This window comes from Argopecten irradians, chromosome 4 (assembly GCF_041381155.1).
Source record: "Argopecten irradians isolate NY chromosome 4, Ai_NY, whole genome shotgun sequence".
NCBI classification, from domain to species: Eukaryota; Metazoa; Mollusca; class Bivalvia; order Pectinida; family Pectinidae; genus Argopecten; species Argopecten irradians.
The window spans coordinates 34563843-34586256 of record NC_091137.1 but is presented as its reverse complement, the minus strand read 5'-3'; the positions used below and the strand labels follow the sequence as shown (position 1 = coordinate 34586256).

General features: G+C 33.3%; 1 protein-coding gene across 1 annotated transcript; it reads left to right on the top strand.

The window, feature by feature from the left end:
* The first annotated feature begins 1547 nt into the window (after positions 1 to 1547).
* Positions 1548 to 21755, top strand: LOC138321427 (golgin subfamily A member 1-like). The gene is made up of 21 exons (XM_069265106.1): positions 1548 to 1679; positions 3207 to 3310; positions 3745 to 3860; positions 5399 to 5486; positions 6014 to 6088; positions 6494 to 6591; positions 6899 to 7027; positions 7502 to 7650; positions 8130 to 8241; positions 8629 to 8724; positions 9275 to 9403; positions 9843 to 9938; positions 10690 to 10785; positions 11141 to 11236; positions 11873 to 12025; positions 12659 to 12754; positions 13387 to 13476; positions 15815 to 15905; positions 16203 to 16516; positions 17664 to 17996; positions 18475 to 21755. Exons 2-21 carry the CDS (start codon positions 3208 to 3210, stop codon positions 18631 to 18633), a joined length of 2619 nt encoding a protein of 872 aa, XP_069121207.1. The 5' UTR covers positions 1548 to 1679; position 3207; the 3' UTR covers positions 18634 to 21755.
* Positions 21756 to 22414: the final 659 nt, after the last annotated feature.

Genomic DNA, 22414 nt, shown 5'->3' with positions numbered 1-22414 from the left:
TGCAACTTAAAAATGAATAGTAACGACAACATAAAAGAGATCAGTGAAAGGAAATAAACATTGCATAAATTACTAGATAATTGTATTGCAAAATTGATGTTAGAAACCAATGTATTTATTTAATGCAATGCAATATAATTTTACTTCATTTGATATTGTTTATTGTGGTCCAACACAAGATTTTTAGCTCTTTTTTCATAATCTGTTTCTTACACTTCATGTACATACATGTACTTAATTACTGGACCATGAGAATTTAATGACTAAAACAACTTAAAACTGAATAAAGTTGGTATCCAGCTAGGCTTATATTTACTTAGGTGTCTGACATCGAACAAATAATTGTCAGCAATTTAATGGAAGGTCTGCTGTATTGACAACTTATTATAAGATGAAACTTGCCATCTATTTTTGCAACAATTTTTAACACATTATAAATACTCACCGTGTGAATAATTATAATTACCAACACTGATGACATTTTAATCATTTTTACAGTTTATGTCAGTCAAGCTCCGGGCCCCCAGCTGAAATCCCTGGACGGCCTACAAGGCGACTACAAATACAATACGTTTGAAATGCAAGATTCTACTGATGGAAGTTGTCAGAGTGTTTCAAGTCACTTTCTAAATTAAAAATCCTCCTTGATTGTACAAACTTATGTGGCGAAACATTTATAGATGGTCCATTGTGGAGATTCTGTAATGGCAACAGAGGTTTTACTATCACAGACGAATTAAGCAAATTTAGGTGTAGATCTTATTGATGCCAGTATTTAAGAAAGGGGCCAGGACAGACCAGCAATTTTCTATCAAGATCTATTCATTCTGAATATATTTTTCTAATCAGAGAATTATAATTTAGAACAAGTAATTAGGTTAAATATGCATGGATAAAACAGATTTTTGTAGTAAGGTGCTTATATGACAAATTGAGTGCCTATCAATAGAAAACAAAATACGCAATGTAATAATAAATGTACCGGTCCATGTAATATTTTTTTTAAGAAAATCTGCTTTTGCAATTTCTTTTGTATTGTAAAGAGAGCTGACACTAAGGTGTCTTAACCAACCTTTTGGAAATTTATATCCTACACAGTCTGATTAAAGATTTACAATGGCAAGGTGTTTTTCTCACTACCCTAAAACCTTAAACAAAGACTAACCAGTGATTTGACTTTCGTTTGCTCAAACCACTCCAAGGATTTTCAACAGAATCTGACACGTGTCAGCAATTCAATTTTAGTCTCGATCACTTTGTGAATAGTGTTAATAATCGACACTATGGCATCTAAATACTCCCTCCAAAGACAGCGTCTACACAGTCTATATGGGATAGGTGTTGAAGCAATCATGTGTTTTGGCAAAGTATTTGTCTGAACCACCGAAAGCAAACTTGACTGTAGTTGACAAATATATATTCATTTATAAAATATTATGAAGATAATAAAACATACGTTTATTACACGATTTATTAAGGCTGAACAAGTCTTCATATTGCCCGGATTATCGTACGATTTAGCACGTGGAAATATTCCGCGAATTAGGGTTACCCATAACAGCGACAGAGGAACCGGAAGCTAAAGTTGACTGACAGACCGACTTCTTATGTTATTTGCCATGTTGGCACAGATCGGTACATTTTTATGGGATCTGTAGACATCTCTTTGAATTTCCTAGGTGCGTATAGTCTTATAACGAGTTGCGAAGGTTATATGACATGTTTACTTCGATAAAAATAGCCTGATATATATATCGTTTACGGATTGTCACCAAATCGCCCCCACCCCACACACTCGTTTCCTGCTGTCATGATCGAACTGCCAAACCCGACATTTCTTCCAGAAGATCATATTTTAGTTATTTGATTATTCATATGAAATAAAATTGTCATGAAAAATTAATATTTATATACGTTAATGTATCTATTTCTAAAAACGATTAATGCTATATTTTACTGCTTTCAGTTTTGCAGAATTATTTTACAGACACACGACACGTTCATACACAAAAAAACTCCAGACACATATACACAAACACTATATTTCACATATAGGCTGAAATAGAAGCAAACTCAACATGCAACCTCAAGGCAAACAAATGCAACCGATGTACAGGTAAACATATTGGAACACAATAACATACACCCACATTATAAAACATTAAATTGATACACATGACGATCACATTTTCTTTTATTTAAACATGCAGATGAAAAGTTGGTATGACATTAATTTCTCTCTCATATTTTGATTTTAAACATTTATCACAATGTTAAAGGGACAATTATATTCAGCCTAAGGGTACATTACAATTTGCACATATAAAGGAAACAACTCATATAGGCCAGTTTTTATTGAAAGTGAGATTAGAGGGTTTTACTGTGATATGCCAGAAAAGACCACTGTACATTTGGTGAAATAAGCTTGAAATATTGAAACTCGCTTGCTGTCCGTCATTGTGGTGGGAGTTGTCTTGTTGCTGAACTCTGACCCTTGCTAATGGAGTAAAGCAACTTTTGTTTAGAACTACTCCAATCGCTTTTATAGTAAATATAATATAATTATTATGTGTATGCTCCTTTCTAAAATACAATTTCATCAACTCCTTAGTGGTTATGTATTGGATTTTTTTAACTTACGTGACATTGGCTCGGGTATAAGTAAAGAGTTCTTATATATTGAAACTGCTGGATGGTATTGCTATATGATTTGCAATTTCAACAGTTTCAATTCAGATGCTTCACAATGTCATGGATTTTTTTGAGATATTTTATGTTTACGTGTTTCATAAGAAATGTAGAACATTTATGCCATATTTTGCCTTGTTGTTATGTAATAGAATAAGCCTTACTTAATTGTCCCTTTAAGAATTATGATAACATCAAGATACATATTTATATGACAGACTCTTTTTGCGTGCATACATCGGGAAATAGGTACTGTCATGTCACCTTACACACATGCAGGTGAATATACATTGGTATATGGCAACATATTCAACATACAGAAACACAAACCCTCATACAGGTAAATATTGATATGACAGTTAACATATATACAGATTACAGATGCATGATTATGCATCTGTATGTTAAATGCCGTAAAAAACAAACTCATACAGGTAAATGTTGGAATGTCAATATACAGATACACAGGTAAAAATTACCCATGATAAAACTTACACAAAAGATGTATTTTATTGTAGAATGTTCAAAAATTTAAAGAAGAAGCTTGAACAACAAGGAGAAAATGTGAGTGAAAGTTTACCTGGGTCACCTGTTTCTACAAGTCAAACACCAACAAAGTCAGGTAAGTATATGGGAAACACCCTCTCATAACAATCTACATATATACAGTCAAACCTGCCCTAGCGACTACTTCTGTATAAATAAATACAATCTGTCTAGCAAGATTACATTTTCAGGCCTATTTCATATTCAACACAAAAATCTGTGTGTAAAGACCAATTATCTTATATGCTATAAAGACATTTTTTGTGGTCGGTTGGGGGTCTCTTTATAGACAGATTTGCTCTTAGTACAAGAAAGTTACAGTAATATTTTTAACCACAATCATTATTTAACCGTACCTCAAGACAGTGTATATATTTATAGGAAACATTTACAAATTCATTGCAATTGTGTATTGAATTTGTAGTTGTCCAAGTATCATGTTCCCTTTGTAGGAATTGTCCTGGTTATGATTAGAAACATATACAAATTCATTGTGTATTGATTTTGTAGGTGTCTATGTATCAAGTCCCCTTAGTAGGGATCGCCGTGGTTACGAATCTGATTCTGGAGCTGTTTATGATGGAGGTCGAGGCAGTGCAGTAAACTTGTCAAAATCAGCAGCTGAGGTGAGAAAAAATTGAATATACATGTACATCAAGAGTTTGGTTAACATGTCTTACAAAGTATATTTGAAGTTATATGTGCTGTAATTTCTATACTCATGAATCAAGAAGAGCTTTTAATATCTTATTCACCACCAAAAGATACCCACATTTTGAGCATTACAATGCTTACAATTCATAGGTTTGAATTTTACCAGTATAAATATATATTTTTGCCATTACCAGTTTTGCCAAAAATTGTTATTTTAACATCTACAGTCAGTGCAGTGAAATGGGTACATATGAAGCCAAGTTGTGGTCTCCAATTTCATTTAACATATTTAACACTGTTGTTAGTAATTTTAAAATGATTTATGCATGTTTGTATCCATCTAAACATAATATGTTATCCAACCACTTTACCTGGTAATCAAACTGAATGGTTTTCAATTAGAATAAATTACCTAAGAAAAATAAAATGTCAAATTTTTCGCCCAGTTACGATACCTTTTACATACCTGTAATATTCTGATCTTATAATATATTACAGAGTTATCTACTCTTGAGTTGTCCGGTCTGAAAAAAAAATAAAAGCACATGTCACATGCATAATCTATGATCTATAAAAACAAGTTACCTCCCTTACATTGCTATATTAAATTTTACTTTTCTTGCAAAGTTAATTGTTTAAAAAAACTAGGAATCAGAGCAGCATCAATTCTTAAATATATACTTTATTATCATTTCCTAATAATAATAATACAGTGTATGTCAAATCTCCTGCTAGGAGATCTAGATGGTTTATAGCTTTATATTAGACCTTATTTCAGTTATGATAAGAAGTGTTGTTTTTGAAATGATACTTTCTAGTTGTAAGCACAAAATTAATCTAAGGCCAGATTGTTTCTGTATGGTATGTATTACACATTGTTAGCGAGCCTACACTCAGACATGTGAAAGTGACACAAGGTGGAAATAGCCCAAGGCTGCTAATTAGCACAAGTGGGTGTTGGTCAGGGAGTGTTCATACCTCTTTTGTTTACTTAAATATCAAGCCAGAACCCCTACTTTGTCTGGTATGCATTTTGAAGCCACCACGGCGGTCCAGACCCACTATCACAGTTTCAAAAATCGGAAGAAATTTTTTTGAAAAAGATGTTTTGCAGAAATCGGAATATTTGGATATTAAAGCGGTAGACGGAAGATCGGCCTCAAAAGCGGTAGACTTCCACGGGAATCGGTAGAGTTCACATGTTTGGGCCTAGCCTGTTTCCAATCCTCTTGATTCTGGAATAAACTTGATCGAAATGAAAGCAATTAGATATGAGTGTGTGAAATAGGTTCATTTCTCTGAAAACTATGACATAAACATTGCACTCTTAAATGTGTGACATAACAATCTATACATACCCAGGCCACAACAGCAGATAATTCTGTAATATGCAGATAAAAGTCATTACACATCCACAGTCTACAAATTGAAATACAGAATAGAGATACATGTATATGGTATCCAGCTGGAGAGATTTTACATTGTCTAAGAGATGTAATCTTTTCTGTAGGGACAGACCACAGGGACTCCAGAGGAGCTAGCTGCTGCCTTATCAAACCGAACAGAACAATGTAAAAAGTATGAGGCTAAAATTAAAGGTATGAAATAGTTAAGTATTACCAGGTGGAAAAATTTATTTGAAATTATAAAATAATTTGAGTTGAACTTAAAATATGATAGGTCAATTATATTTAGTACCTAGAAGTATATAGTCCTTTAACTATTGTGAGAAATTCCAACTTATTGCATCAGCTTTGAAACATACTGTATTCAGTTGGCTTAACTGCATTATTAAAAAAAGTTGCTGCCTCAATTTAAAGCGGATGTCTACTTCAAGTTAGTTCAGTAGTGTTGCAATCATTTTCCTTGAAGTGAAATCAATAAATTCTTGGCAATAGCATCAGCTCTCCATTTCCATCTGATTATGGTCTGTATGTATCTGTATATAATTTATATATAAATTTTCAGAGGTCTCAGATTTGTTCACATCGATAAACCTGTGGAGAAGATTTATGTAGGCCTAACCTCTTGTTATGTATCTCATCAATTTATACGTGTATATGTTTGATACATGCATATATTAAATTTGTTGAAATTTGCAATCATATGGTGTATTAACTTACAGAATTTGCTGCAATAATCAAAGAGAAGAATAATAACATCGAAAAGTGTGAGCAAACATTGAAGAAACAGGAAAATGGTGAGTGTTGAGAACTGTTTATAGCATAGCAGATATGGTTGATTAATGGTGGTTAAAATAAGCGTTTTTAAGTCTCAAGTTGACAAGATTAGAAAAATATTTGATAGTTAATGAAGTTATAATGTGAGGTTTGTGACTGAACCAAAAATTTAACTCCTGTGTAATATGAAAATCTACTTCTGTGTAATATGAAAATCTACTTCACGATAACATGTATTAAAAAAAGCTATCTTATCGACCACTTTTAATGATCACCTGCAAAATAAGACCACAAATAATATCTCACCTTTATATAAGAACCATATAGATATGAAGATATTTTTTCTTTGTCTTGATTTCAGTTGACATATCTTACTGTACGTAAATAGTATAGTTTTATTGTTTAATAAAATAATTTATTTTCAGACTCAGCTCAGAAAATTCAAGAGCTCCAGGATCAGTTTCAGTCAAAGCAGGCTAAAATGTCTGAAGGGTTCACCCTGGCCCTTCAGAAAAAGGATGAGGTGAGTGGTATTAAAATGGTTAAAAAAAAGAAATGTATTCAAATTTTATTATCCCAAGTATTGATAACATTTAAGGGACCATGATGTCCATGTGGTGAAGATATCCTGACATATAATCCCAAACTTTCCTCCCAGTAGGGCAGTTACCAAGTAATGACTGTTGGTTGGTGATTTTTTTTCTGGCACTCCAATTTTCCTTTACCATCTAAACCAGGCACATCCTTAAATAACCCTGGCTGTTAATATGGCATTAAGCAATCAAACCAAACCAAATGATCTGATGAACCTAATTTACAATTGTTTGTAGGAGAAAGAAGAAGTATTAAAGAGATTAGAACAAGTAGGAGACTACAAAGAGAAATTCTTCAAACGAGAGGAAGAAAATGACGAGTTTCAGGGACTTGCCACACAAGAACTGGCCAAAGTCAAGCATATGGTCAGTACATGTCATGGTCAAAAAATGAAAAATGTGACACCTTTACGACTCAACCTCTGTGGCCTAAGAAGTCATAGAATAAATCTAATGAGTATTAATATTCAAATGAAATTTGAGACTGAATTTTAATCTTAGAATAGAAGCAAAACATTTATTTGAAACCAGTTAACAACCAGCTATATGAAGCACTACTTCTTTATTTGTGTTTACTAAGAACCTTAACTCAGGGATGTTAAAAAAATCAGGCTTACATTCAAAAATAAGCCCCCTCCTTTTAAAATACCATCAGTTTCTAGTGTAGGGGGGGGGGGGGGCTTTAATTTGTTGTCAGTACCGGGTAGAATACTGCAGACTGGTTTGAGAATGTATGTATATAATCTGTACACATGGAATTTGTTCTTGATAAAGGTTCTATCTTCTTAATTATTGTTATTCTCTGTCTATTGTCTTAATCGTTTGTATTCTTTGTCACAGCTGCTTAACACACAAGAAGAAGTGACACAATTAAAATCGGAAGTGGAGACCAAATCTACCAGATTGGGCCAGTCGGAACAGAAGGTGTTGAAATATGAACAAGAAATATCAATGCTGAAAAGTCAGCTGGATGAACAGAAACTTCAATGGTATGTTTGTATGAAGCTTTACTATTTACAAGAAAAATGATAATGGCTTTTAATAAGACGATTTTGCATGAATTTAAAATAGCATAAAGCTAGATGAATATATGTATGCAGCGGATGTGAAAAAATCTAAAATGTTCATTTTTATGCCCTGCCATAAATGGGGTAGTAGTTCATATAATGACATGGCCTAGCGTAGGTACTTTAATATATAGATAATTTTTCTGCAAAAGAAAAAATTATGTGAAAGGCTTATGAAGGGTCAAGAAACTTTATATAATAACACAGAAAGATGTACTTACTCTTTTATTATGTGTATTAGCTCAAATTTCATCAGGTTGATGTAAGAAACAAAATTACATGCATTTATCACAGAAAAAAAGAATTTTCAGAATTGTGTCTTATAACAGGATTATGATTAAGGGGATGATTGATGCCAAATTGATAATGTAATATATACTATATTTATATATTGTTGACAGTGACAAGCTGGAAGAAGAGACACAGGCACAGTCCAAGATGGTGGCCAGCTTAGCCACGGAGAAGGAGGCGTGTGATCAGACTATAGAGAGACTCACTACTGAGTTGTCCCAGGTTTGTGCCACACTCTGATTGCAACATACAACATTATATTCTATAATAGAGAGATTTTGTTTGCACTTTATACACTGTTACTTCTGTAACCATTCACATAGATTATAAATCCATAAATTGTCTTGTAAAAAGACTTCAACAGTAAGCTTTACAAAAAAAAATCAAAAATCTAGAGTTTTATTGACTTTCATACTTTAATATGTGTATTAAACCTACGGAGTCTTGTGCCTTTTGTTTCATAGAGGGGAATTCACCAAAGGTCAGCTTTAATATGTCGGTTTTATGGTCTTAGATTGTTATGTAGATGCTGTTTTCAGGTGTATAAGAGACTTATTGGCTTTTGAAATTAATTAACCTTTATAGCATTAATCATTATGATTGTTTTAGGTATCTAGTCAACTGAAGTCTACAGAGAATGCTAAAGCTGAACTAGAGAATGGAAATGAAACGCTACGACACAACTTTGACCAGCACAAGAATAAGGTAGAGAGGAATGGTTACTTAACTCCACATAAAAGATAATACTATTTCTGCAGAGAATGACCACATTACCAAGTTTTGGTTTGTACCTTTGATAGACGAATGGTTCTGGTTTTAGATGTTCAGACATTTAATTGCACTAACTCTCCACTTCTGGGTTGCAACATCCTACTAAACTTGCGAGTAATAAAACCATAACGAGGCAATTGCCAGGTTAAGCAACTGGCCGTTGGTCTGTGGTTTTCTTCTGGTTCTTTGACTTTACTTCACTGTTTAAACCTGGCACATCCTTTTGTGGTCTAGACTGTAAATAGGAGATAAAGCTTAATAAACTTAAAATCAAAACATCTTAAACATGTCCACATATGCGCTTAAACATGTCCACCCAACATCATTGGATAACTTAACCTATTCACCCCTGAAGACACATTTGAACTCTTCTGATTCCTTTGGGACAGTTCATTATGGATTTTCAGGGGTGAATGAGTTAATGGTCTGACCAGTAAGCATCCAAATTTCTGATATGATTTATGAAGTTGTGATATTTGTACAGACTACACAGCTACTGGAGGAGAAGGACGACCATGTGTCACAGCTTCAGGACCGGGTGAAGATGTTAGAGCAGCGTGTCCAGGACCAGAGTCTCGGAGGAGACGAGAGGGTGCAAGCTGTCGTAGTCGAGGTATTTATCTTTAATACAGCAAGTTAACATTATATTGTAATGGTGTTTTAAAATATTGGTTTGTGTCTTACTAAACAGTACCCAGTCTTTAAATGATAATATAAAAATAATATTTATATGATTGTACTTCAAATTTTACACTGGATTGTATGTTATCTCTCACATGTATAAATTCACAAATATATTTTCGTTAAGCTTTTGTTTTTAGAGTAGTAATCTTTACTTTCTTAGTAATGTTGACCTTCCTATTTGGAGACATAATATAGAGAGTTGTATATATAGAGACATAATGTTGTATCTGGAGGATAAAGAAACCTTTTCCTTTGTATTTAGAGATATTTATAGACATGAACTTCACACTTTTGTTCAGAGAATTAATCTTGACCTTTGTGTTTGTAACCTTGACCTTTGTGTTTGTAACCTTGACCTTTGTGTTTAGAGAGACAACCTTGAGAGAAAGTTAGAGGAGTCACACCAGCAGTTGTCCGAGATAAAGATGTCCTGGAGCAATAAGATATCTCACCTGGAGGAACAGGTAAGGTTTATTCTTATCTTCATAGACAGGTCATCAGGTACACTAATCAACAGCAAGACAGCTTCTTGTCTATTGTTACAGTAAAAGTTGTTCTCAAAGTTATCCTCAAAATTCAAAAATAAATAGAAAAAGCAAGTGTACAATAAACCAATATTCTATCAAGTGCTACTTACTTTCTTTATTTTCCTTATTAAAGTAAATTTGTCAAAGTAACCAGTATTCTTTCGAGTGCTACTTACTTTGTTGATTTTCCTTATCAAAGTAAATTTGTCAAAGTGACCAATATTCTATCGATTGCTACTTACTTTCTTGATTTTCCTTATCAAAGTAAATTTGTCAAAATAACCAATATTGTTTTGATTGCTACTTACTTTCTTAATTTTCCTTATCAAAGTAAACTTGCAAAAGTTAATCTCTGTGAATTAATATCTAGTTCACCTTTATTTGAAGGTATTTAGGTTTACTTTGTATGACATCTGTTTGAAAATGTTTAAACCACATGAACTTTTTTGGTAATTACAAAATTAAGTAGAAAGTTGGCTTGCAATATTATATTTTAAATTTAAAAATGAATGCAAAAATAACCTATGTGAAAAAAACTTGTTATTAAAAACTATCACTGTAAACTTCAATTATTTTATATTGGTTGAGAAACATTTATTGAGAAATAAGTTATACAAGTTTTAAATAATAAATAAATGTAGTGTTGCGTAAACTTACGTCACAACATTATTAAATGTTTTTGTTTCAGATTGCACATTTAAATAAGAAGATTGTGGAGGATAATGAAGAAATGGCAAGGAGTCAAAAATCTTCTGAAGCGTCAAGGGAACAATTAAAATCACAGGTATGTTTTAAGTGAATTGTCATAATTATTTCTTGAAATTTTCGTTTTGTAAATGACTTTACAAAGAGAACCCCAATTTATGAGTCATATCCATCCATATATTGGCATAAATTATTACACATCCTGTAGTATTTATAGCTTAATTTGTGTTCTAAGCTTCTTCAAAAAAATGGAAGGCATTTTTTTCCAACCTTAGCATGAAATGGGGCCGGAAGACATTTTTTCCCAACCTTAGCATGAAATAGGGCCATATAGTGTTATCAAATATCTGTCCTATCACATCACATTTACAAATATAAAATAAAGGTTTACTGATTATTGTTGAGATTAAAGACATTTTGCTCTTTCTTCACAGATCTCAGACTTACAGTCAAAGGTTGATGATGCAGAAAAAAGGGCAGAAGAAAATTGGCAGCTGGCAAATAAAAAAGATTCTCTCTTTGAGGAACAGGTAAACTATGATAAAAGAAAAGGACCATATTTGATGTAAAGAATTTGAAAATTATACAAACTCATAAAAAGTAAATTATATGTACATTTATAAATAGATGCAGCTGAACCTTGTAAACACAACTGCGTATACTCAAAGACCCTGTTTAGGTCCCACCAACTCTGACGTCACAAGTCTTGACAGTCATTGTGTATATAAAAAATAATCTATGTCCTGATTTGGATATAAGAATTTACTCCAGAATTAATACAGACGGCTCCAGCTATTTGCATAACGATTATTTGAATAATTCAGTTATTTGCATAAAATTTTACCGTCCCATTTTTTCCTTCTTTATCTTTGTATTTTAACTTTGTGTATTTGCATCAATATTTACATGACGTCCCGTTATTCGAATAAAAAGTAGGGAAATATTAGATGCTTTGGTAATGAATAAGTAGTTTCAATTTCCCTAGGGCTTATGAAATCATTTGTGAATCATTATTTATATAATCTCAATATTAGATGAAACATGATTTGACATGAACATTGCTATTGTTAAGTTTTATGTTTAAAATCCAGAAACATCACTTACACACAAATTCTTATGAGTAGATCAGATGTGATTTTAATAATTGATAAAAAACTTTTATTCAGAAACGTAATCTTCAAGCTGAGATAACCAAGTCTCTTATGGAGAAGGTGGATTTGGAGACACAGCTGATAGCCAAAGTGACCTCACTTGAATCCCAGATCCAATCTCTTGAGCAAGCTAAAATGCATGAAAAGAGTTTATCCGAACAGAATCTGGTAAGTCAAATAATTGTTTGATTTATTTTGTAGAGCATTCTGTTATTAATGCAGCCAGAATCATTTCACAGGTTTTGGAGGTAGAGGAGAATCAGAGTACCATGAGAAAAACCACTGACCTTTTGTCAGTACCTAACAACTATCCTTAGTTCATGGGTCTCAAACTAACAATTCAGAGGTGGAAAGAGATTGTTAATTGTATTTTGTTGTTATGTCTTGATTTCTCATCATTTTGTTCTAAAAATAAAAAAGGTCAAATAAGCTACCTTAAAGTCAGTTATTTTCAGGGGGGGGGGAATAACTTTTCATAATTTCGCTGGACATGCATGGATATTGTCACAAATTTTAAATATTTTCGAAATACAGAGACTTTAAAATGTATGTACTCTAAACCTATGATAGCTACATCACAAAATTCTAGAGTCAATAAAATTTCGCTTTCTTGATTTTCATCAAAATCATGAAATTTTGAAAATAACTGGCTATATGATACATTGTTATTAATATTTGAATTGAAGCAGATAAAATACCTTCTCCATGATATCTGATTGTAATTAATGTACTGGTATATTATATTAGGATATAAGATTTTGTTTCATTCTAATCACCAAAGGGATGGTTGATATGTTTTAGGTTCAGTTAGAAAGCCAACAGCAGAGCTACCTAGACAATGCTGTACGGTTAGAGAAGCGTGTGGAAGAAGTGGAACAGGAGAAAAATAAACTCATGGTAAGTCCTGGTTTGTGTCGAGGAGAACCATTACTGATGAGGTGTGAAAGATACATATAGGAATAAGTTGGTTTGAGATACAAAGCAATATTGATAGAGTATGATTACGATCAATTAGTTCCTTTTACTAGTGATTGTGACTTCAATTTTTTTTTATGTCACAATTTGAGGAAGATGCTCACATTGTTTATGTATTTAAAAACACCTATATTGAATGTATGCAGGGGAGTCAAACAGTACAGTGGATCTGGGATAATCAGGACACTGACAGTCTGGAAAACTCCCGACAGGAATGTCAGAAAACTGGTTTGATTATTGACTAAATACCAGTAGACAGAATTTAACAGTCCGGAAAAAATTGCATTTTGTAAAGTCTAAGCTGGGGAAACAAGTGTCTGGATTATTGAGGGTATACTGTCAATTTGTGAGGAAGACTAAAGTAAACTTCACCTCACAGTGCAAAAACAAGTATTAATTTAAAATAATTAGGTGGTGCTGTAGACTGAAAGTTGTTCCAAATTTCTTTTTGTATTATTATGAATGGTGTATTTAAGTAATGAAAAATGATATTGATCAGTAGCTTTGTTTAGCTTTCTTTCTGTCAATTGGTTTCTTTTTTTTTGTGTTTGTAGAATGAGAATTTGGAGAAGTTGGGAGAAATATCACAACTACAACAAGAGTTAAAAGATGTACAGACCAGAAAATCTGAGCTTGAAGCTAAGGTAAGGATTTCATATGGATCATTATATATTACATTGTATAGTTGATAATATTTGGAGAGGGGAGAGGTGTTAATGCTGTTAAATTTGCAGAATTATCCAAATATGCGAAATTAAATACCTCATGAAATTGATCAAAATTATTATCCCCCGCCCAACGAAGTTGGCGGGGGATATACAAATGGGTTCCATCCGTCTGTCTGTCCGTCCGTTCCAATGGTTTCCGGAGCATAACTCCAGCATAACCAGCAGAGATATTTCCACGAAACTTCATACACACATTGGTCTTATGGTCTAGTAGTGCCTTTTGCTATTTTTTGGTTTTCATTTTTTGCATTTTTTCCGTAACCATGGAAACATTGCTGAAAATATCATATTTTTGTACCAGGTTCTTTTCGGAGCATAACTCTAAAACCAGAAGAGATGTTTCCACGAAACTTCATTGACACATTGGTCTTATGGGCTAGTAGTGCCTTTTGCTAGGTTTTCACTTTTTGCACTTTTTTCTGTAACCATGGAAACATTGCTGAAAATGGCAGATTTTTGTGTAAGAATCGTTTCCGGAGCACAACTCTAAAACCAGCAGAGATATTTCCATGAAACTTCATAGATACATTGTTCTTACGGTCTAGTAGTGCCTTTTGCTATTTTTAGGTTTTCATTTTTTGCATTTTTTCCGTAACCATGGAAACATTGCTGAAAATATCATATTTTTGTACCAGGTTTGTTTCCGCAGCATAACTGGAAAACCGGTTGAGATATATGCATGGAACTCCATAGGCACATTAGTCTTATGGTCTAGTAGTGCCTTTTGCTATTTTAAGGTTTTCACATTTTGTACTTTTTTCTGTAACCATGGAAACATTGCTGAAAATGGCAGATTTTTGTGCAAGAATCGCTTCCGGAGCACAACTCTAAAACCAGCAGAGATATTTCTATGAAACTTCATCGTTTCCGGAGCACAACTCTAAAACCAGCAGAGATATTTCCATGAAACTTCATAGACACATTGTTCTTATGGTCTAGTAGTGCCTTTTGCTATTTTTAGGTTTTCACTTTTTGTGCTTTTTTCTGTAACCATAGAAACATTGCTGAAAATATCACATTTTTGTAGCAGGTTCATTTCCGGAGCATAACTCTAAAACCAGCAGAGATATTTCCACGAAACTTCATAGACACATTCTTTTTATGGTCTAGTAGTACCTTTTGCTATTTTTAGGTTTTCATTTTTTGCACTTTTTCCGTTACCATGGAAACATTGCTGAAAATATCATGGTAAATGGTAAATGTTACTTTGCAAAACTCCACCCATCGTTGTTTATATAGTCTAATATAAATGTCAAGGCTGTATACCTGATTCAACAATTGCAGCCCCGCTCTACTTGAATTATACTCCATCTTTCTTTAGCTCAACTTCCTTTTTCCTGGGTTTTTTTCATACACATAAGTCTCCACAATTAAACTTACTTCAGCTTTGATATCTCCATTGGCGGGGGATCTGAATGACTATGTCCTTGTAATTTTATATGTCACAGCCCGTTGTATGAATTACGCATAAAAAGCTACAAAATCTAATCTGCAAAATTAAATCTTTGTGAATAAGTTTAAAGGGACAATTTAGTCTAAGAGTACATTAAAATTTGCATATATATCGGGGAAAAACCCCAGTTCTAATGGAAATAAGATTAGTTAGTTTTACTGTGATATGCCAGAAAAGCCCACTGTAGTGAAATGTATGTGAAATGTTTGAACTTGCTTGCTGTCGGCTTTACACATTGTGGTTGGACGTCTTGTATGCCGAACCCTGGCCCTTGTGAGTGCAGTTAAGAAATTTTTTGTCTAGAATTACTCAAATCACTCTTACAGTAGTGTGTTTACGTTATTAGGTCATGTTCTTGTCTGAATATAATTTCACCAACTCCTCAGTGGTTATGTATTGCATTTGTTTAACATACGTGACTTTGGCTTGAGTATGGGTACAGCATACATGTTATACCTGCTTAATCGTATTGATCAACAATTTGAAATTTCAACAGTATCAATCAAAATACTTAACAAATGTCGTAGAATTTGCCAATATTTCTTGTTATATGCTACATGCAATACATTTTTGTCACATTTTGCTTTGTGGTTATGTAACAGAATTAGTCTCATTGAATTTTCCCTTTAATTTAGCAAATCGCAAAATTTTACACCTGGGAAATGTAACAACTACACAGTACTCAATCACAATACATGTTTAACTGTGGTACATGGATTTGATTATTGAAATATAGACTGTTGACAATTGACATCATGTATTTTATCATTGAAACACATAAAATTATCTTTTTATTAATAGGTGACGGCATTAGAAGAAGAAACAAATTCTGCAAAGCAAAGCACAGATGCAATAAAAGAACAAAAGGCAAAGTTAAAAGCCTCAGAAAAAGGTGTGTATCATTTCTGGGTCTAATAGACTTTGGGAAAAGTTTAATATTTAAAGTCAAGTTCTGACATTGGAAAGAACTAATTGATGTAAAACAGACAGAAGTATAACTTAAGTATTTATCCTTTAGAAAGCTGACTCTCAAAAAGTATTAGACATATTTAAAGTAAAAGTCTTTAGACCTATCTTCACCCCCAGTGTTTCAGAATGAACTGTTCGTGTCTTAATATTAGGAGAGTTTAAGTGTGTCTTTAGGGGTGACTGAGTTATAATAGATTGTTTTCTAAACTTCTGTATTCAGAAAAAGATGAGTTAATGATAAGGAATGCTGAGCTTTCCCAACAACTGAAGTGTATGGAGGTCAAAAAATCCTCAGAGGAGCAGCAGCTCAGCGGCCAGGTGAGAGACAAGGAATCTATCATAGAGGCCTTACAGCAGGAGGTGAAGGATAAAGAAACCCAGGCAGAACAGATGAACGAGAGGCTACAACAGTATGAAGGTCAGGTCAAAGAGTTAGAGGTTCAAAGGTCAAAGTCAGTGGAGGAGAGCAGCACAATGTCAACTCTTCAACAGACCGTCACAAGTCTGGAGGAACAGCTGGCAGACAAAAACAAGGTAATGTACAGAACTCTAACCCACATTTGCATGTTTTAGAGTTATCTGTCCTTGAAGTAAGGAAACTAGTCTACCTATTTTAGAAAACAAACTTCTGACTTCAGTCAAAATTATTGACATCAGTTATATGTATAACAGTTTATTTATACAAGTCAAAATGTTGTCGATTTTAACTTAAAACAAGAAAATTAAAATTCAACAGTTTTCAATTTTCACGAATTGTCTTTCAGGGTTTATATGATTAAACTATTTCTCAATATTTTGCAAATCAAATCTTGCAATCTAACCAATTTTAAAATGGCTAAACTGTCATCCTCGTGAATTTTTTTTTTTTTTATAATTTTTTTTTTCCAATCAATTTTATTAATACATGGACATATATTGACATGTAAACTCACTCACTGTCATTCCCCAATAAATATTATGAGTACTTTGAGCTATATTTACATGTAAACTCACTCACTCACTATCATTCATCATTATTTTTATAGCAAGATATATATACAAATACATACATACTTGGTACACAACATATACACCTTCTCACACACCATCACACACTTGCACACCATCTCGCACACCTACATACACATATGAACATATAGACATATGATACAAATACAGACAGAAAGACATACAATAGAGACAGGCACAGAGACATTGATAGACAGAAAGATAAAAAAAAGAGAAAAAGAGAGAGAAGGGGGATGGATAAATGATTATTATTATAGACTACTAAAATATAAGTAAAAAAGCAAATATTGTTTCAAAGCCTAGGAGAATATAGGAGAATATGTTTGAATATATGAGAGAGAGAAACAGAGAGGAGAAAGAAAATAAATTAATTTTACATTAATTATAGCAAAACAAGATTGTGATTGAATTGTTTTACTGCTGATATAACACTGTAATACTGAAGGAAGCTAGTCTCTATGTGATATTTTGAGTAAATTCTTCAATAGTATAAAATCTGCCAGAATCATAGTCTCTTATTAAGTCCTTTATATGTATAACTCCCTTGTGAAAATAACTGGCTGTATTGTATGAGCAGTTGTGACTGAAGTTGATACCTTTTGTTGAGAAATCTGGACCAGTTGTGATCAGTAGGAGAAAAACCCACAGTAACATGTTAATACTGTTGTTTCAGGCCATGAAGAAACAAGAACAGAGGTTAACTGATCTAAAAAAAACTTTACAAAGAGAACTTAAGGTTCAGGCTCTACCTAATGATGAACCTATAGTGGTGCAAGGTTCGGATCAAAGTGCTCAGAGATTAACTCCGCCAAATCGTCCTTCTCCTCCTCGGGATTTCATGAACAATGGAGGGAGACTAAGCCCTAATAGATTTCTCGAAGTACACAGTCCGAACGACAAGAAAAATGTACATATGCCAGGGGGAGACAACTCCTTGGACAATGAAGTCAATTTTCAATACCTTAAACATGTGGTGCTTAAGTTTATGTTAAGTCGAGAATCAGAGGTAAGTTTGTTTTTGGGTTTACCACAGAAGAGAATTGATTGGTATCAGTGATGTAATATTTAACTCAGGCACCCCTGAAAAGACATTTAGACTCTTCAAAATCAAAGACTAGACCAGTCCATTATGAAATTTTTAACTTCAAGGGTTTGAATTTACCACAGAAGAGAGCATATTTGTATCAGTAATGTGTTATATAACTCATTCACTTCCAAAGACACACTTAGGCTCTTCTAAATCAAACACTAGACCAGTCCATTATGAAGTTTCAGTGGTGAATGAATTATATATATATATTTCTATCACCAAAGTCAACATTACTAAAACATATATTTTCTTGTATTGACATATTCTAGTTTTTAAGTCGTTAGTGGAATTACTGATAGATAATGTTTAAGATTGTTTGTTTGAAATTGTTTCATATTTGGTAATTTTTCCTTCTGATCCATTATAAGCACACACCATCTTTGTTTTGTTCCAGGCTCTCCACTTGATACGAGCTGTTTCCGTTTTACTCCGATTCACTCATGAGGAACAAAAACTTATTCGTGAAACTCTGGAATGGAAAAGATCGTGGTTCGGTAGCCGTCCACCTACCGGCGCTGGTCAAACAACAAAGTTCATTCCTCCGTCTTACTGACAAAACTTGAGCACTAGAAAACTCCTGCTGTGATTCTTTGGATATTTAAAGTGGTAAACAAATGGTTAATTGTGTATTGATGTGGAAAACTGTCAAACGTTGGGTATAACATTGGCCTATATTTAAATTATAAATAACTTGTGTAACTTGTCTGAATCAGTTGTCACTAGGACTAGCAAATTTGGCTAGTATAACCAGGTTTCTGGATTATACAGGTTTTGATAACTATCACTTAGCAAGAAAAATGCCATGTAATTAAGCCAGAATACATGGGATTCAGGTCCCGATTTCTCAAAACAAACTTAAGTCATAAATTTTCATATAAGTTACATAAGGAGATAATCTTAAGTTTTGACTTAAGTCTGCACTTTTGTTTCGAGAAATCGGGGCCAGATTAGACAAGGTTTGGTTTTGACAAGTTATACTGTATAAAAGTACATTAAAATTGTGTTTTAAAAGGTTAAGTGAGTTATGGATGAATGTCATATGAGTAAGAGTGACAGTGTGATTTTAAAGGAACATTGTGATTTCAAGGGAACTGCCTAATTTTAAAAGAATACAGTGTAATTTTAAGACTGAATGATGTCCATTGTGAACCATTGTGAATGGCATCAATCATGTCTAATCTCATTAATTTCACTTCAATGAAACGAAATAAGAAAATATTTTGATAACACTACTTAACAGAAAATTTTGCATTATCATGAATATATTGACAACACTACAGAAAATATTGAATTCTTATGAAAATACTGCATTATCATGAACATTCCACGGTTTTAGTCATGGTTTACAAAAAGCTTGAATGATGAAGTTGTTTAATGTATGAGTGCAAAGCTTTCCCTATGATTGCAACTGTATATACAAAACCCAGCAGAACATTGTGAAAGAACATTTATTTGTTTCACTGAACATGAAGGCTTAGTTTGTTCTTATAGCCTTATATTGATGTAACAAAGAGGAGACAGTGCTGTTAAAATAATTTATTATTATTGGTATAAAGTTTACTTATTTCTACAAATTATGTTCATACAGCTGACGACTGTAGCCATTCTATATCATTTTTAGGTCACCTGAGACGAAGTCTCAGGTGACCTATTCTAATCGCCTTTTGTCCGTCGTCGTCCGTCGTCCGTCGTGCGTCGTGCGTCGTCCGTCGTGCGTCGTCCGTCGTGCGTCGTATGTCCGTAAACAATTTACATTTTCGACTTCTTCTCAAAAACTGTTGAAGCAATTTCAATGAAATTTTGCACAAACCTTCTAAGGCATAAGGCCAATCAAAATTGTGAATTATACGGTCCCCACCCCCCAGGGAGCTATGGGAGGGGCCAAAAGAGGTTAAATTGACTATAATTTCAAAAATCTTCTTCTCCACTCACAGATGTGATGGAATTAAATACTCTTCATAGATAGAAAGGTCATAAGGTCATTTACAAAAATTGTGAATTATATGACCCTGGGGTCTCGGGTTTCCCCCTGGGGAGGGGGTTAAGTTTACTATAGTTTATATAGGGAAAACACATTTTTGAGTATTATTTGATCATTTGTAATAGGAAATGAGTCAAATATTGTCAGAATTATCAGTATGAGATTGCCATTGAATCCTATTAACCAATTTTCCATGACTGAACCCCAGGGGCCTTAGGGGCGGGGTCAAAAGGGGTCAAATAGGCTATATCTTCAAAAATCTTCTTCTGAAATTCTGGAAATGGTAGAATCACATACTCTTCATAGATTAAAAGGTCTTGAGGTCCTTTACCAAAATTGTGAATTATATGACCCTGGGGTCTCACGTTTCCCCCTGGGGAAGGGGTCAAGTTTACTATAGTTTATATAGTGAAAACACATTTATGAGCATTTTTTGCTCAATTTTAATACGAAATGAGTCAAACTTGTTTAGAATTATAAGCATGAGATAACATTTTAATATCCTGGTCAACCCCCTCGGGGCAGAGGGGCGGGGCCGAAAGGGGCAAATAGGCTAAAACTTTAAAAATCTTCTTTTAAATACTGGAAATGGTAGAATCAAATACTCTTCATAGATGGACAGGTCTTAAGGTGTTTTATGAAAATTGTGAATTATATGACCCTTGGGTCTCAGGTTTCCCCCTAGGGAGGGGGTTAAGTTTACTACATATAAGTTTTTATATGGAAAACACATTTTTGAGCATTATTTAGTCATTATAATAGGAAATTCGTCAATTGTAGTCAGAATTATCTCTATGTGATGGCCATTGAATCTTATTACCAAATTTTCCATGACTGATCCCCAGGGGCCTTAGGGGCGGTCCCAAAACCGGTCAAATAGGCTAAAACTTCAAAAATCTTCTTCTGAAATTCTGGAACTGGTAGAACCTGAGATAGCATTTAACATCATATCCATATTGGTCCTGGCCGACCCCCAGGGGCGAGAGGGGTGGGGCCAAAAGGGGTCAAAATGGATAACATTTCAAAAATCTTCCTCCTGAATTCACTGATTTGATGGAACCAAATAATCTTCATAGATTAAAAATTTATAAAATCACTGACTGACTTCAAGGGCCTGATGGGCCAATATATATTTATAGTGTTTATATGCATGTCTTTGTTTCATTCTGTGTCTGAATTCAGGTGACCGCTAAGGCCCATGGGCCTCTTGTTTATATTTCATAACATGCTGGTGATAAAATAATGCTCAATGTTAAACCCACCCATTAACTGATTCACTCCTGAAAACACATTCTGGCTCTTCTAAATCAAATACTAGACCAGTCTATTATGAAAAATAAGGAATAGAAAAATTAGAGAATCAAAGTACTGAAAGCACTGATGTCCATTAAGAAAAAAAAAGAGAAAAAAAAGAGAGAATCAAAGTACTGAAAGTAATGCATATTAAGGCAAAGGATAGGATTAACAAAATAAATTATATTAATGATTTTTGCATATTCTGTGTGAAATGGAATAGCATCAGATAATCTCTGAACTTATAAATATGGTCTAAATGTCTGATTGTGCTGGGATGATTGCTGAAAGCTTGAGTGTGTATTTTAGGAGTGAGAGAAATTTTTAAAATTGTGAATCTCTGCAACAACTGCAGAATTTCTGTTGTTGAAATATTTTAATATAATTATGTATGCCTTCAACATGTTATTCATATTTATTTATTATTGGTTGTTTATTCATCCTGTCCTAGTTGTGTTTAAGCATATTAAGTGTCAGTCATTGATTTTAAAATCAGATACCATATTCAATTTAATAAAATCCTCCAAAAAACACAAATTATAGGGCGATTTAAAGGATCAAATTTGGACTACCCTTTCATGAAACCGTTGCACAAAATAATCTATTAATCATGAAATAAAATAAAGAAACCATTTTGGGGTTTCATATTTCCAAACCAAAAACTGAAAGTAATAATATTAAAGAAACTTAACATCAAAAGTCGAAGCTAAGGTTATAACTACATACAAATGCAAGATTTCCTGCATAATGAATGTTAACACTGAAGATTAACTTCTTAATTTTTCCATCTAACTGTGTCAGTCATAGTCAACTAACGTGTGGTAATTAGGACAACCTGCATTATGAAAATTATTATTTAATTTATTTCAATTAAATTGTTCAGTAGGTGAAGTTTTCGGTATTATGGAAAACTTCATTACTTAATGAGATTTTGTGAAATTGTATCGTCTGAAACAAAAATGTTTAAGTGTGTGAATATAACCAGAGTCAAATTGAAAGCTCGCAAACTTACAAAAGATTTTAAATTAAGATTCAAGATGCAAACTTTCAATTGAGGTCT

Excerpts from the sequence above, each read along its gene's own strand:
- LOC138321427 (XM_069265106.1), top strand. The coding sequence starts at position 3,208 with ATGTTCAAAAATTTAAAGAAGAAGCTTGAACAACAAGGAGAAAATGTG. Across the intron at positions 7,028-7,501 it reads TGGCCAAAGTCAAGCATATG|CTGCTTAACACACAAGAAGA; the intron begins GTCAGTACATGT and ends TCTTTGTCACAG. Across the intron at positions 17,997-18,474 it reads TGTTAAGTCGAGAATCAGAG|GCTCTCCACTTGATACGAGC; the intron begins GTAAGTTTGTTT and ends GTTTTGTTCCAG.